At 41.2% G+C, this 15384-nt stretch overlaps 1 protein-coding gene across 2 annotated transcripts in view; it reads left to right on the top strand.

The window, feature by feature from the left end:
• The window catches only part of PLOD1 (procollagen-lysine,2-oxoglutarate 5-dioxygenase 1), a 47129-nt gene extending 33478 nt beyond the window's left edge, over positions 1 to 13651 (top strand). The window contains exons 13-20 of one of the 2 annotated variants that reach the window (XM_070759406.1): positions 33 to 158; positions 1930 to 2071; positions 2878 to 2991; positions 6541 to 6606; positions 8156 to 8260; positions 9316 to 9462; positions 9701 to 9826; positions 13266 to 13651. In XM_070759406.1, the coding sequence (XP_070615507.1) occupies positions 33 to 158; positions 1930 to 2071; positions 2878 to 2991; positions 6541 to 6606; positions 8156 to 8260; positions 9316 to 9462; positions 9701 to 9826; positions 13266 to 13319 (880 nt within the window). In that variant the 3' untranslated portion in view covers positions 13320 to 13651. Of the gene's footprint in view, positions 1 to 32; positions 159 to 1929; positions 2072 to 2877; positions 2992 to 6540; positions 6607 to 8155; positions 8261 to 9315; positions 9463 to 9700; positions 9827 to 10767 lie in introns of both variants that reach the window. The other variant, XM_070759405.1, reaches the window with a different exon arrangement.
• The last annotated feature ends 1733 nt before the right edge of the window (positions 13652 to 15384 follow it).

The following is a 15384-nucleotide window of genomic DNA, read 5'->3' as shown; positions in this document are numbered from 1 at the left end:
CCTCTTTTCCTCCCTCTTTCTCTCTCTGCCAGGTTTATGATTGCCCCTCTCGTGAGCCGCATCGGGAAGCTGTGGTCAAACTTCTGGGGGGCCTTGAGTCCCGACGGCTATTATGCCCGCTCAGAGGATTACAGGGACATTGTCCAGAGGCGGAGGATGTGAGTAGAGTGACAGACTTGGGAGAAAGACTTCTAAAATTCTCCTTAAAACTCCCGAGGTTTGAGGGCTGTGAACCTACTGGCTGAAAACGGTTGAGGGGGTCCCAAAGGTGGGTTTTTTCATATTCAGTTCCAATATGCTTTGACTCGGACACTGAAGCATCATCAGCTTACAACGATGCTAAGCCAGTACTTCTCAATTATTTTCTGCTACGTCCCCCCCTAGGAAGAATTAAACATTTCGTGCGCCCCCAACTCTCCAATCTGGCCCCCAAATGGAATTTTAGTATTAATATTTATTATTTGACTTATTCGAAGCTGCAAGCAAACTATTGGCTGTGGAAGGCTGCTCTACCCACTTACCTGGGAGTAAGTCACACTGAACTTGGTGGAGCCTGTTTTTGGTTAGGTTAAGGCCCCCTTTTGACACGGGGCCAAGCCAGATTAAACAAGACAATGTTTTGGGGTCGCTGGCCTGGCCCATAAGCGCCGCCTCTGCTGGGCACCCACAGCGAATGGTGTAGAAAGAGGCTTTAGGGTGCTGTTCAAAGCTTTTGCCCAGCTACAGAGGGTGCTCCTCCTCATCCAGTAACAGGTTTGCCACGCCGTTCATGGCTACCATGGCGCCCGCTGAGAACAACAAGAATCCACACAGCCACCCCATCCCACCTGGCCGCCTTCTCTTCCGGGCTTAGAGCAGCATGTAACTGGGAAAACATCCCCTTCTGGAGGAATAGATCGAGAGGGACGATGCATGGTGGTCACACGCCCCACCACTGGCATTGCTCCTTGTCCCCCAAGGGAGAGCGCATCCCACTATTTTTACCATCATTGGTGGACCTGTCCAGAGGTCAAAAACTATTGGAACAAGGTGGGGGAATGAATAAAAGAAATTACAAAAGAAGAAGTGGAGGGGAAAAAAAATCACATTTCTTATTTTTAATAATTTCTTATTTTTAATAAAAAATTCAAAAAAGAAGTACAATGTTTGATTATTCATATTCTAACAGCGGCAAGGATAATATATGCTCAACAGTGGAAATCCGATAGACTTTCAGAAAAAGGGATGGTAATTAAAAAGGTGATGGATTGTGCAGAGATGGATAGCCTGTCAAAGAAGCTAGAAGGGAAAGAAGACTCAGAATGCTATGAGATATGGGAGAATTTCCATATTATTATTATTATTATTATTATTATTATTATTATTATTATTAATTAGATTTGTATGCCGCCCCTCTCCGTAGACTCGGAGCCGTAATTGGCTAGAGGAAAGAAAGGATAAAAGATAAGAAATTACATAGAAAGATAATCCAAGAAATTAATAAATAAAATTCAAAGATAAAAATGCAGACATGTAAAAATGCAAAGCATTACGTTAACAAAAATAAGGTAAAAATGGATAACTCTCCAATCGAAATTCTGAATGAGCAAGGAATGTAAACATCTCAAATTTATGTTTTATATTTTTTGTTTTGTTTTGTTCATCATTGTTATGTTGGTGTATGTATATAAAAAATTTTTTAAAAGGGAAGCACTGTGCTAAGCCTTGTGCATCAGGTTGCACAGCCGCTCTGAGTCCCTTTGGGATTGGCCGGCATGGTATTCAAATAAATTAAATATTGTGCAGAGTTTTAATCATGCCCTGTTGAAAGTAAACCTCTGTGATGAAAAAAGCAGAAAACTGTTCTTTTTTCATTTTCCTTCGCCCTTTTGTTTTCTGGCCCAGTTCATTTTAGGACTGATTGGCTCTCTCTCTCTCTCTTTCTCTCAGTGGCCTCTGGAACGTCCCATACATTTCTAGTGTCTACCTGATCAAGGGCAGTGTCCTCAGGTCGCAGCTGGCCCAGCTGGACTTCTTCCACAGTGGCAAACAAGACGCCGATATGGCTCTGTGCCATAACATTCGTGAGCAGGTTGGTGCTGGGAAGAAAGAAGCACTCTGCCTTTATAGAAATTGAATTGCATTCTTGATTGTGATTGGACACACAAGGAAGTGCAGGAGCTCACAGTGTACCTGTAAACAACAAATAAATAGGTTGTAATCATAGTTACAACCATTCACCATGTGAATAGAATAGAATATAGAATGGAATGGAATATAGAATTAAATATAGAATAGAATAGAATTAAAAATGGAATGGAATGGAATATAGAATAGAGTAGAGTAGAGTAGAATAGAATATGGAATGGAATGGAATATAGAACAGAATATAGAAGAGTGAAACAGAACCGAAAGGAATGGAATAGAATAAGAGAGAATAGAATAGAAATAGGAATAGAATAGAATAGAGAATAGAATGCATTATAAAATACCACTGTCCAACACTTAATGATAGTCCTCAAAGAGATACAATTTTCCTATCTATTTACTATTACTGAACATCCAAAATATACTATTTAATTCTATGTATATAGGACATATGGGTACAAACATATTACACACAGGCACACAAAAATATACAGGGTGGGGTTGGACTAGATGATCTCCAAGGTCCCTTCCAACTCTGTCAATCTATCTAATAATAGTTATGGAGGGGAAAGATTCCCATATTTGAGTTGTAATGCTAGTTTTGGGGTAGATCAGTGTTTCCCAACCTTGGCAACTTGAAGAGATCTGGACTTCAACTGGGAGTTGAAGTCCAAATTAAGTTGGCAAGTTTGGGAAACACTGGGGTAGATCCATGCAAAGGAAGGCTTTTGTCTTATTTGTTTCCTGCAGGGGGTGTTCATGTTTTTGACCAACCAGCAGCCGTTCGGGCACATCCTATCCTTAGAGAATTACCAGACGAGCCACCTGCATAACGACCTCTGGCAAATCTTCAGCAACCCAGAGGTGAGCAGGCTTCATTTCCCTGGAATCTGAGAAGGAGACAGGTGTGGGGAGAAGTAGGGGCCAGTTTGAAAGGATTAAAAAAAAAGGGGAGAGAATTTGAGAACAAGGTCTCACGCAGAAAGAGGGGTCAGAGGGTTGAGAGACCAGGAATTGTAAAGGTTGGGTGACGCTGCCTCTCAAAACAGGTGTGGCTTCTCAGCTGCTGGAGAAAGCGGCGTGGGAGGCAGGGTCAGCATCAAGGCAACCTGATAAATCAAGCAGGCTACCCAGGCGGGGGTTGCCTGTACCCCTGCTACAGGTGCGCTGCACACATACCTTCAGGTCTCTGGCATGCGCGCGCATCCCAGTGAGATTTTGCTTCTGCGTATGCGCACGAGATATTTCTTTTTTTAAAAAAATATTTTTATTGATTTTATAATATAAAAACACACACGCAACATATAACAAGTGCTCAGTGATTGTGCCCACCACCAGACAAACATTCATATCCCACCACCAAATCGGGGGTGTTTCTCGTATAAACCATTTTAACCCAAGAGCGAAATATTTATTTACATATTATACAGTGGTTCCAACTTGTTTCTTATAGCTTGGTCTCGGATTCTACTCACCATATATCGTCTTACCTTGTCCCATCGCCCCATCAGTTGTCGCAAATCAGTTTCATTAATCAAATTCATCCTTTTATCCATAGTCTCAAATTGAATGTGGTCCACCATATACCAATTTTGCATTGTCCATTTTGTCACATCCTTCCAACCCAACAGTATTACCGCCTGAACGCTTTCTATCACTGCCTGTCTTATTAATTAATTAATTAATTTATTTATTTATTTATTTATTTATTTATTTGTATGCCGCCCCTCTCTGAGGACTCGGAGCAGCTCACTTCAGCTTATTTCTCTGAATTCTCCCATCTCATTACTTTTGACTAATACTGCCATTTCCTTAGTAATTATCCATCTTATATTTAATATCCTATTAATATCCTCTTGCACTTTTTGCCAAAAATTCTGCACTACTGGGCATTCCCAGAGCATGTGCATAAACACTCCTTTATCTTGGCACCCATGCCAACAAATACCCTTAACATTCTGCTGAAAGTATGCGAGTTGAATGGGTGTGTAATACCACTTATGTAATATTTTCCTTCTCATTTCCTTAACTCTTGTATTCTTAGTTTTCCTTATATTCTCCACTATATTTTTCATCTCTTGCACCTCTACTTGTATCTCACTTTGCCACCATTTAGTCAATCCTTGGATCACATCCCCGTCTGGCTGCACTAACATCTTATATAAATTACTTGCTTGCGCCTTTGTACCCTCTCTTTTTTCTCTTATTATTTTCTCTAACTCTATCTCCTCCCTAAATAGTGCTTCTTTATTCTCCCTTTCATTCAGATATTTACATATTGCATTTTTGTAGCCATCTTCCCTTACCCAACCACCATTCTATACGATTTCTACTTGGCCTCCCATCCTTCTCATATAACTGTTCTATCTTAGTTATCCCTCTTCCCTTCAACTCTCCTATAACCCTATTTAAATTTGTTTCATTATCTCTATTTATTACATAAAGCGATGACAGTTTTGATTTATATAATCCTATTTTCCCCTGCCATTTTTTCTAAATTTCCATAGTCCCTTTCATGGGACCTATTAATTTATCTAAGTCGCTCCTATTCCACTTTATAAAAATTAATTCTCTATTCTTCATCCCGTTTGTCTGTTTTTCCAGTTTCACCCATTTATTTTCGAATATTTGCAGCTCCATTAATCTTTCAATTTGAAATGCTTCCCTATACAACTCCAAACAAGGAATTCCCCATCCGCCCTCTTTTTCATTCGCTATTAACCACTTTTTCCTTATTCTTGGTCTCTTATCTTCTTCAACCCAATAATTAAGTTTTTTATCCCACTCTCTAAACTTGGATGCTGATTTCTCTTCAGATTGTATAAATCTTTCACGTGAGAGAGATTTCTGCAATTTAGTTTGCTTTCCCGCATGCGCAGAAGAAAAAAATTGCCGAAATCTCATGCGGGCGCATGTTCCCTCATGAGATTTTGCTTCCTGCACATGCACAGAAGAAAACTCACTGAGACGCATTTGCGTGCACAGCAGAGACCTGAAGCTGCGCACGCAGCTCCAGTTTTACTACTGGCGCAGCGTCCCCATCCGTACCAGTAGGAACCCGCTACTGATCCTACCCGCTACTGATCCTACCCATTTTTTAAAAAAATATTATTATTATTATTATTATTATTATTATTATTATTGTTGTTGTTGTTGTTATTATTATTTAGACTTGTATGCCGCCCCTCTCTGAGGACCCGGGGCGGCTCACAACATATAATACAAAACAATATGAATACAAATCCAATAATTAAAACAGTAAGCTAAAATCCCCATTATGATAAAAACAGTCAGTCTACTCAATCACATCCAAATCACATTTAATGGTCAGAGAAGAAGGGGGCGTAATCGAGCTGCCTCATGCCTGGCGACATAGATGGGTCTTAAGGGTCTTACGAAAGATGAGGAGGGTGGGGCCAGTGCGAATCTGCGGGGGGAGCTGATTCCAGAGAGCCGGGGCTGCCACAGAGAAAGCTCTTCCCCTGGGACCCGCCAGACAACATTGTCTGGTCAACAGGATCTGGAGAAGGCCAACTCTGTGGGACCTTATCGGCCGCTTGGATTTGTGTGGCAGAAGGCGGTCCCGTAAGTAATCTGGTCCGATGCCATGTATTATTATTATTATTATTATTATTATTATTATTATTATTATTATTAGTAGTAGTAGTAGTAGTAGTAGTAGTAGTAGTAGTAGTAATAGTAGTAGTAATACAACACAGCAAATGAGATCATTATGCTGGTTTTCATATTTCATCACCAGTTGGGCACTTCCCAAGCACCTAGGACTGTGTGATGTAGCGGCAAATTATGTGTGCCGATCCCAGTAAAGTGGCCATTTGCAATTGACAAATGGAGATTTTGTCAATTCTGATGGTTTTCAAATGTCCGCTGAGGTCCTTTGGCACTGCGGCCAGTGTGCCAAGGACCTTTGGGACCACTTTCACTGGTTTATGCCAGAGTCGTTGCAGCTTGATTTTCAGATCTTTGTATTTTGCAAATTTCTCTAGCTGTTCCTCCTCAATTCTGCTGTATCCTGGGATTGTGATGTCGATGATCCATACTTTCTTTTTCTCCACAATCATGATGTCTGGTGTTTCAAAATTTGGTCCTTCTCAAGTCAGAAGTCCCACAATAGTTTTGCTTGCTCATTTTCAACCACTTTTTCGGGCTTATGATCCCACCAGTTCTTTGCCACTAGTTCTGGCACAAGTTCCAATGGATCATCTGTGCCACAGCATCGTGTCTATGCTTATAGTCAGTCTGTGTGATCTTTTTGCAGCAGCTATGTGATCGATTGTTTCGTCAGTTTCTTTGGAGTCGTGTTGTTGTTTGTTGTTGTTGTTGTTGTTGTTGTTATTATTATTATTATTATTATTATTATTATTATTATTATTATTCTCTCATACAAAACAGGACTGGAAAGAAAAATACATTCACCCAAACTACATGAACGCCTTAAAAGGGAAGTTGGTAGAAACGGTAAATAATTTTTCTTCATAGTGGTAGAATTGGGTGGTGGGAGGCCAGCAAAAAAGGAGAAAAGGAGCGGGCTCGAATCCCTCTTCACCTTCCTGAAAAATTGGCTGTTTTATTCATTTAAGTTCGTACTTTGTACCATTATAATCAGGCACCTCGCTTTGTAATGTACAAGTTCGTCCTCGACCTGCGCCAGCTCACTTAGTGACTGATCAAAGTTACAACGGTACTGGGAAAAAATGAGCGTTTTTTCACACGATCATTGCAACATCCTTCATGGTCACGTGATCCAAATTCAGACGCTCGGCAACTGAATCACATTTATGACGGTTGCAGTGGCCCGGGCTCATGTGATCTCCTTTTGTGACCTTCTGTTAAGCAAAACCAGTGGGGAAGGCCCAAATCATGTAACCAACTTAAAGTGATTCACTTAACAACGGTGGTTGCAAGTCGAGGACTAGCTGTACTTGAACTAGATGTTTTAATTTTTTAAAAAATTGGTTTAAAATCTTTTTAGAATTTTAATCCTAATGTTATGTTTTAGATTCTGAATAGCTCGTATATATAAATAAAATTAGAATAAATGTAAAGTGAACTGTAGTAAAACGAAATATAATGAAAAGTGAAGTAAAATTAAAATACAATGAAAAATGAAATGGAATCAAATAAATTAAAAATGAAATTAATAAAATAAAACAAAATAAAATAAAAAGTGAAGTAAAATTAAAATACAATGAAAAGTGAAATGGAATCAAATAAATTAAAAATAAAATTGATAAAATGAAATAAAATGAAAAGTGAAGTAAAAAATTCAATGAAAAGTGAAATGAGATCAAATAAATTAAAAATAAAATTAATATTTTAATATTTTTATTATTTTAAAGTCATTTTAGAATTTTAATCGTAATGTTATGTTTTAGATTTTGAGTTGCCCTTAAGTGTTTACTGGGATGGCAGTTATATGAGATCAAATAAATTAAAAATGAAATTAATAAAATAAAATGAGAAGTGAAGTAAAATTAAAATAAAATAAAAAGTGAAATGGAATCAAATAAATTAAAAATAAAATTAATAAAATGAAATAAAATGAGAAGTGAAGTAAAAATGCAATGAAAAGTGAAATGAGATCAAATAAATTAAAAATGAAATTAATAAAATGAAATAAAATGAAAAGTAAAATTAAAGTACAATGAAAAGTGAAAAGGAATCAAATTAAATATATAATTAATAAAATGAAGTAAAAAATTCAATTAAAATTTAAACGAGATCAAAAAATTTTTTAAAAAATAAAGTAAAATGAAAAGTGAAGTAAAATTAAAATACAATAAAAAGTAAAATGGAATCAAATAAATTAAAAATAAAATTAATGAAAGGAAAAGTGAAGTGAATAAAAATAAAATGAAATGAAAAGTGAGGTGAGGTGATAACATTAAAACAAATAAAATGAGATAAACAAAACCAAAACAAAATAAAACAGAAATTGCGGCAGAGTGGTACAAAATTAGCCCCAGCCACCTCTGGACTTTCCTCCCTTGTCCTTCCTTTCCATCAGCCCTGCCCAGATGTCTACTGGTTCCCCATCTTTACCGATAAGGCTTGCGATGAGGTGGTTGAAGAGATGGAACACTTTGGCCAGTGGTCCAAGGGAAACAACAAGGTGAGGCGACCCTGACAGGTGCAGCTCATCTGATGAAGGTTTGGATTCTTCCTTTCCAACGGATGTCACTTCCATAGCCGAGTCTCCTGCCAAGGAAAATTTGAAGGCAAAGCCTCTAAAAACAAATGGAACCATTAAAGTTTTTTTTTAGAATAGAATAGAGAAGAGAAGAAATAGAAATAGAATAGAATATTGGAATGAAGAATAGAATAGAATAGAATAGAATAATGGAATAGAATAGAATAATGGAATAGAATAGAATAGAATAAAGAAGAAAACAATTCAGAAATAGAATAGAACATACACTGCTCAAAAAAATAAAGGGAATACTAAATAACACAATATAACTCCAAGTAAATCAAACTTCTGTGAAATCAAACTGTCCACTGATTGACAATCAATTTCACATGCTGTCAGCACATTCAACTTTGTACACAACAAAGTATTCAACGATAATATTTTATTCATTCAGATCTAGGATGTGTTATTTGAGCATTCCCTTTATTTTTTTGAGCAGTATAGAATATAATAGAAATGAGAATAGAATAGAACAGAACAGAATAGGATTCTTTATTGGCCAAGTATGATTGGACACACAAGGAATTTGTCTTGGTGCATATGCTCTCAGTGTACATAAAAGAAAAAGACACATTTGTCAAGAATCATGAGGTACAACACTTAATGGTTGTCATAGGGGTGAAATAAGCAACGAGGAAACAATCAATATTAATAAAAATCATAAGGATACAAGCAACAAGTCATACAGTCATAAGTGGGAATAGATGGTGATAGGAATGGTGAGAAAAACTAGTAGTTAATAGTAGTGCAGACTTAGTGAATAGTCTGACAATTTTGAGGGAATTATTTGTTTGGCATAGTGATGGTGTTTGGGGGAAAACCAGTTTTTGTGTCTAGTTGTCTTGGTCTGTAATGATCTATAGCGTCATTTTGAGGGTAGGAGTTGAAACAGTTTGTGTCCAGGATCGATGGGTCAGTAAATATTTTTGTGGCCTTCTAGAGCAACTACTGGCTAACTTTACTCACTGTTTTTAAAGGACCAGAGGATTTTAGGGGGCTACGAGAATGTCCCGACCATCGACATCCACATGAACCAGATCAACTTTGAACGAGAGTGGTACAGATTTCTCCTGGATTACATCGCACCCATCACGGAGAAGTTCTACCCCGGCTATCATACCCAGGTGAGTTCAGTTTATACGTGCTGGGATCGGAAACTCGCGGGAGAATTTGAACCGGTGGTCTCCTTCCCCCACCAAAATGAAGGATTTTGAGGGGCCTTTTGAGGCACGCTGAAGGAAAGGAAAATACGAGGCCACGCACATCCAGTCGCTACCTGGATAAATCCTTGTAAGGTGGCTTGCGGGAGTTTTCACAAACCATGGTTTGACCTCACCCTTTTTCCCTTTTCCTTTTTTACAGACCCAGTTTGAGCTGGCCTTTGTTGTTCGGTACAAACCGGACGAGCAGCCCTCCCTGATGCCACATCACGATGCCTCCACATTCACCATCAACATCGCCTTGAATCGCGTCGGGATCGATTATGAAGTGAGTGTAAGACATTTGAGCTGCCTTGAAGGGAGAACAAAGTGGCTGAGTCTGTGTAGGAGGGAGAGGGTGAAATAACACCTGATGGTTTTTGTTTCTTTAATCTCTGTGCTCAGAGGGGAAGGCCAGAACTGTGGAGAGGTGGAAGGGAGGGGCGCAGAATATTAGCAAAGAATACTTGATTTGGGCTAAGTGTTAGAAGCCACTATGGAAAATTAAGCTAACTCTTATTAAACCGAATATGGATAGGGAGGGAGATGAGAAAAGTGAAAGAAGGGAGAGAGGAAGGAAGGAAGGAAGGAAGGAAGGAAGGAAGGAAGGAAGGAAGGAAGGAAGGAGAGAAAAAGAAGAAGTTTGTCATAGAAGGTGCCAGGAAGAAAGGGAAGGGAGGAAGGGAGAGAAAGAAGGTTTGTCACAGAAAATGCCAAGCGAGAGGGAGAAGGAGAGAAAGTGAGAAGGAAGGGAGAGAGGAAGGAAAGAAGAAATAAGAGAAAGAGAAGGAATGTTTATTACCGAGGATGCCAGGAGGGAGGGAAGGAAGGAAGTAGAGGGAGGGAGGGATAGAAGGAAGGAAGGAAAGAGAGAAAGAAAATGTTTCACAAAAGGTGCCAAGAGGGAGGGAGGAGGTGAGAAAGTGAGAAGGAAGGGAGAGAGGAAGGAAAGAAGAAAAAAAAGAGAGAGAGAAGAACAGTTTATTACAGCAAGGTGCAAGGAGGGAAGGAGCAAAGGAAGGAAGGAGAAAAAGAGTATAATAGAAGAGGCTACTGCAGAACTCCAGCATGGAGCCGAGGCTTGGTTGAGACAACTGACAAGTGTCTTTTGCAACGTGGCAACTCAATCCTCTGACAGGCAGGCAACAGCTGTCAAACAGACCTCAAGGTCACTGCAACCTTGACTGGGAGGCTCAAAATAGCCTCCTCGTCTTTTTTCTTCCCCTGCAGGGCGGGGGCTGTCGCTTCATCCGTTACAACTGCTCCATCCAAGCCCCCCGGAAGGGGTGGACCCTCCTGCACCCGGGCCGCCTGACGCATTACCACGAGGGCCTCCCCACTACCAAGGGGACTCGTTACATCGCCGTCTCCTTCCTCGATCCCTAGAGCTGCCATCAGGAAGAAAAACCTGGGGGGGAGGAGGCAGATGGGATTGCTGCTCCCGGTGCTACCGGGGCGCCGTGCGCGCAGCTTCACATCTCCGGCGTACGCGCATCCGAGCAAGATTTTGCCTCTGCACATGTGCAGGAAGCAAAGTCATGCAAGGGATCACGCATGCAAGAGAGATTTCGGTGATTTTTTTTTTTGCTTCCACGCATGCGCAAAAGCAAAAAATCACTGAAATCTTGTGTATGGTACCGGTAGCAAAAATTGAGCTGGGTTTGCAGTTCTGCATCTCTGGCATGTGTGCATGCACGTACGAGTGACATTTTGCTTCTGTGCATGCACAGGAAGCAAAATCTGGTGAGGGGACATGATATTTTGCTTCCGCGCACAAGGAACAAAAAATAATCAAAATCTCATGCGTGCCTTCCCTCACAAAATTTTGCTTCTTGCGCATGCACAGAAGCAAAATCTAGGACACGCACGCACATCAGAGATGGAGGATTGCACACGCAGCTCAATTTTCGCTACCGGTACGAAGGCACTGACCATAGCAGTAGGAACCCGCTATTGGGGTGGGGGAGATCCTGATTTTTGTCAACCCATTTCACCCACAACCCCCTCCCCAGGGGCTGCACATTCTCCTCAGGAAGGAGAGATAATTTGATTGGACACCGCTTGGTTACAAGAGAGATTGCCTGGATTTAGTAGGATCCCTTGAGGGACTCTGTCCAACCGCAACCCCAGCCAGTCAGAGCCGTCTGACCAGGAACAGATTCCTAATACTGCGGCTACCGGTGCACTGTGTGCGCAGCTTCAGTTAACTTGTGTGTGCATGTGCTTGCTTCTGCGCATGCACAGGAAGCAAAATTTTGCGAGGGGACACACACGGATGTGAGATTTCGGCGGATGTTTTGCTTCCGCGCACGCGCTGAGGGAAACAAAATTTTGCGACGGATGTATGTGCAAGATTTCAGTGATTTGTTTGCTTCTGCACAGGTGCGGAAGGAAGCAAAATTTTGCAAGATGACGCGTGTGCAAGATTTCAGTGATTTGCTTCCACACATCCGTGGAAAGAAGCAAAATTTTGTGAGGGGATGCCCATGTGAGATTTCGGCAAATTTTTTTTGCTCCACGGATGCGCTGACTGAAGCCAAGTTTTGCAAGGGAAGACGTATGCAAGATTTGGGTGATTTTTTTGCTTCTGTGCACTTGCTGAAGGAAGCAAAATTTTGTGAGGAAGACGTATAGGAGATTTCTGCAATTTTTTTGCTTCCGCACATGTGCGGATGCAAAAAAATTGCTGAAATCGCACTCATGTACGTCCCCTCATGATATTTTGCTTCTTGCGCATGTGCAGAAGCAAAAACATGCTGGGGAACATGTGTGCACATGCAAGCTAACTGAACCTGCACGTGCAGCGCAACTTTCACTACCGGCGCAGCATCCTTATCCGTGCCAGTAGCAACCCAATACTGCATCTTACACACACACACACGTGGGAAGAATACACAGCTTCCACATTTTTCCTTCCGCTGGAGGTAGCCAAGGCGTGTCAGAATCTCACGTTTCCTGTCCTGACAGTATAGAGCCCATTAAAACCATTAGTGGAATGTTTACACGGGGTTGGTTGCTATAATAGACTTGGAAACAGGATCCCTGTTCTGACTCAGCTCGCCAAACACAACAAATCTTCTGAAGTTAAATCAATGATTCCTTTATTAGGAGGGCCAGCAGCTCCAGCAAAAAGTTTCTCTCTCAACGCATGCTAACAAGTCCGGCTGGCTGGAAGATGAATAGTTGCCTGCCACATCTATTTATCTCTACCCCAGAGCTAGTGTGGGGCTTCGTTAGCAGCGGTGGCTCTTCCGCAGAGGTGGGCTGCTGCAAGAATGCCTAATTGCGCTCAGTCGAGCACAATTATGCTTCCTGCACCTGTACAAGTAGCAAAATCACGCACAGGGACATGCATGCGGGAAAGCAAACTCACCGAAACACACCTGCAGGTTCGTCCCTGTGCACAATTTCGCTACCTGCACAGGTGCAGGAAGTGAAACTGTGCTTGATCCTGCACTTGCGTTCCAGAACCGCGGGACTGCGTGCAATTAGGCATTCCGGCAGTAGCCCACCTCTGCTCTTCTGTCCCAAGGACCGGCCCATAGATTTCAACTGCTCTCCTCTCCTCTGCCTTATGTGCATCCGTGTGTCAGGCACAGGACCCAGCTGTTCCTCTTCTTCTTCATCAGCCACCTCCAGATCTGGGGACCGTGGACTCTCCATCTGAGGGCTGACAGTTGGCCCCTCTGTCTCTCTCTCTGCCAGCTCCATTCTTTCTTCCCCCTCAGAGCTCTCAGGTTGCCCTGATGCCGACCCTGACTTCCTGCTTCCTCCCCCTTTGATTCGGCTGCTGGAAGGTCTGGCAGCTGACAGGCCACAACACTCCTCCCTCAGAAGGTCCATGAAGAAAATTCAGCGCATTCCTGATTCATCCCAGCTTTATATTTTTCGGGAAGCCAAGCAAGAGGAGAAAAGCAAAGCAAAACGCTTTGAAGTTTTTCCAGGAACTCCAAAGTCGCCTCGGATCCTGATGGCAGAGAAAAGAGCTTTCTACTCACGTATTTATTTAAAAGTCACACCCACATTTTTCTTCAGCACAAGTTGTACAGATTTTGCTAGAATTTTTTTTTTACATTAAGCATTGAATTAAAAAGAGTTTTATTACAAAAAAGAAGTCTGTCCAACTGCCTGCTTTTTTTGAGCCTGATGTGGTAGAAGCAGTGAAGGACAGCAAAAATATTTTACTGTGAGCATGGCTTATTTTGTGGGTGTGGCTTGCCGGCCGTGTGACCATGTGGAAGTGGCTTGATCATATGACCGGGGTGGTGTAAAGGTCATGTCACTGCCTTAAAAGTGGCCAAATTGATGTCACTCACGTCAAAGGTTTAGGTTAGGGTGCCTGGCCTCTCCTCGCCTCAAAGAGATACAATTTCCCTATTAATGAACATCCAAAATATACTATTTAATTCTATGCATATATGCCATGTGTGTACATACATATTGCACACAGGCACACAAAAATATACATTATCTACTATATAAACTGTATGTATATGTAAACACCTACAAACGCACGCACAGCTCTTCTAAAATTATACGCATTCAACCTCATTTAGTGCGATAGGAAAAACACCCAGAGCCCAGAAGGGAACAAAAGAAAAAATTCAAACTTTTTCTATCGGTTCTGCAGGTTCTGAGTACCTGACCGTACCCGTAGGAGCCCATCACTGGGTAGAAGGGGCATTAAGTAATGACCGTAAGAAATATTTCTGAAATTGTGCCTTCAAAGGTTATCTTGGCCACACAATAAAATGGGAATCTTGCTGAAAAGCCAAAGATGGACTATGGATGCTGTAATTTGTGCACCTCGGGGGCGTTTTATGAAACTGCAAAAGGAAAATAATATAATTAATATAAAAATACTTACAATGGGGAGGATTTTAACAGAAGCATGGTGGGAGGAGCAAATTCTTGTGAGGGGACGCACGTGTGAGAGATTTCAGCGATTTTTTTGCTCCTGTGCATTCGCAGAAGAAAAAAATCACCAAAATCTTTTGCGCGTGCGCTTCCCCTGCGCAGAAGCAAAATCTTGTGAGGGAAAGCACGTGCATGGTGGAGGCCCGAAGCTGCGCGCACAGCTCCTATTTTACTACCAATGCGGTGTCCTCACTTACTGGTAGGAACTTGATACAGATGATAGGGAATGTAAGGATTTACAGGTGAAACTCAAAAAATAAGAATATTGTGCAAAAGTTCATTTATTTCAGTAATGCAACTTAAAAGGTGAAACATAATATTGAGAGAGACTCGTTACATGCAAGGCAAGATAGTTCAAGACATAATTTGTCATAATTGTGATGATGATGGGGTGCAGCTCATGAAAACCCCAAATCCACCATCTCAGAAAATTAGAATATTACATGCGATTAATAAAACAAGGACTGTACATAGAACAATATCAGACCTTACTGTGTTTGATTGGCCAGCAAACACACCTGATCTGAACCCCATAGAGAATCTATGGGGCATTGCGAAGAGAAAGATGAGAGACATGAGACGGAATACTGTAATGCAGAAGAGCTAAAGGCCACTATTGAAGCATCCTGGTCGTCCGTAACACACAGACTGATAGCATCCATGCCACGCTGCATTGAGGCAGTAATTGCTGCAAAAGAGGCCCAAACCAAGTAATGAGTACATATGCATGCTTATACTTTTCAGAGGCCCAATATTGTTCTTTGTATAATCCTTGTTTTATTGATTGCATGTAATATTCTAATTTTCTGAGATGGGGGATTTGGGGTTTTCATCAGCTGTAGCCCATAATCATCACAATTATGACAAATCATGGCTGGCACTATCTTGCCTTGCATTTAATGAGTCTCCCTCATATATTGCGTGTCACCT

The sequence above is a fragment of the Erythrolamprus reginae genome, chromosome 8, assembly GCF_031021105.1.
Source record: "Erythrolamprus reginae isolate rEryReg1 chromosome 8, rEryReg1.hap1, whole genome shotgun sequence".
NCBI classification, from domain to species: Eukaryota; Metazoa; Chordata; class Lepidosauria; order Squamata; family Dipsadidae; genus Erythrolamprus; species Erythrolamprus reginae.
Note: the sequence above shows the minus strand (reverse complement) of the source record. Positions and strands in the feature narration are given on the sequence as shown.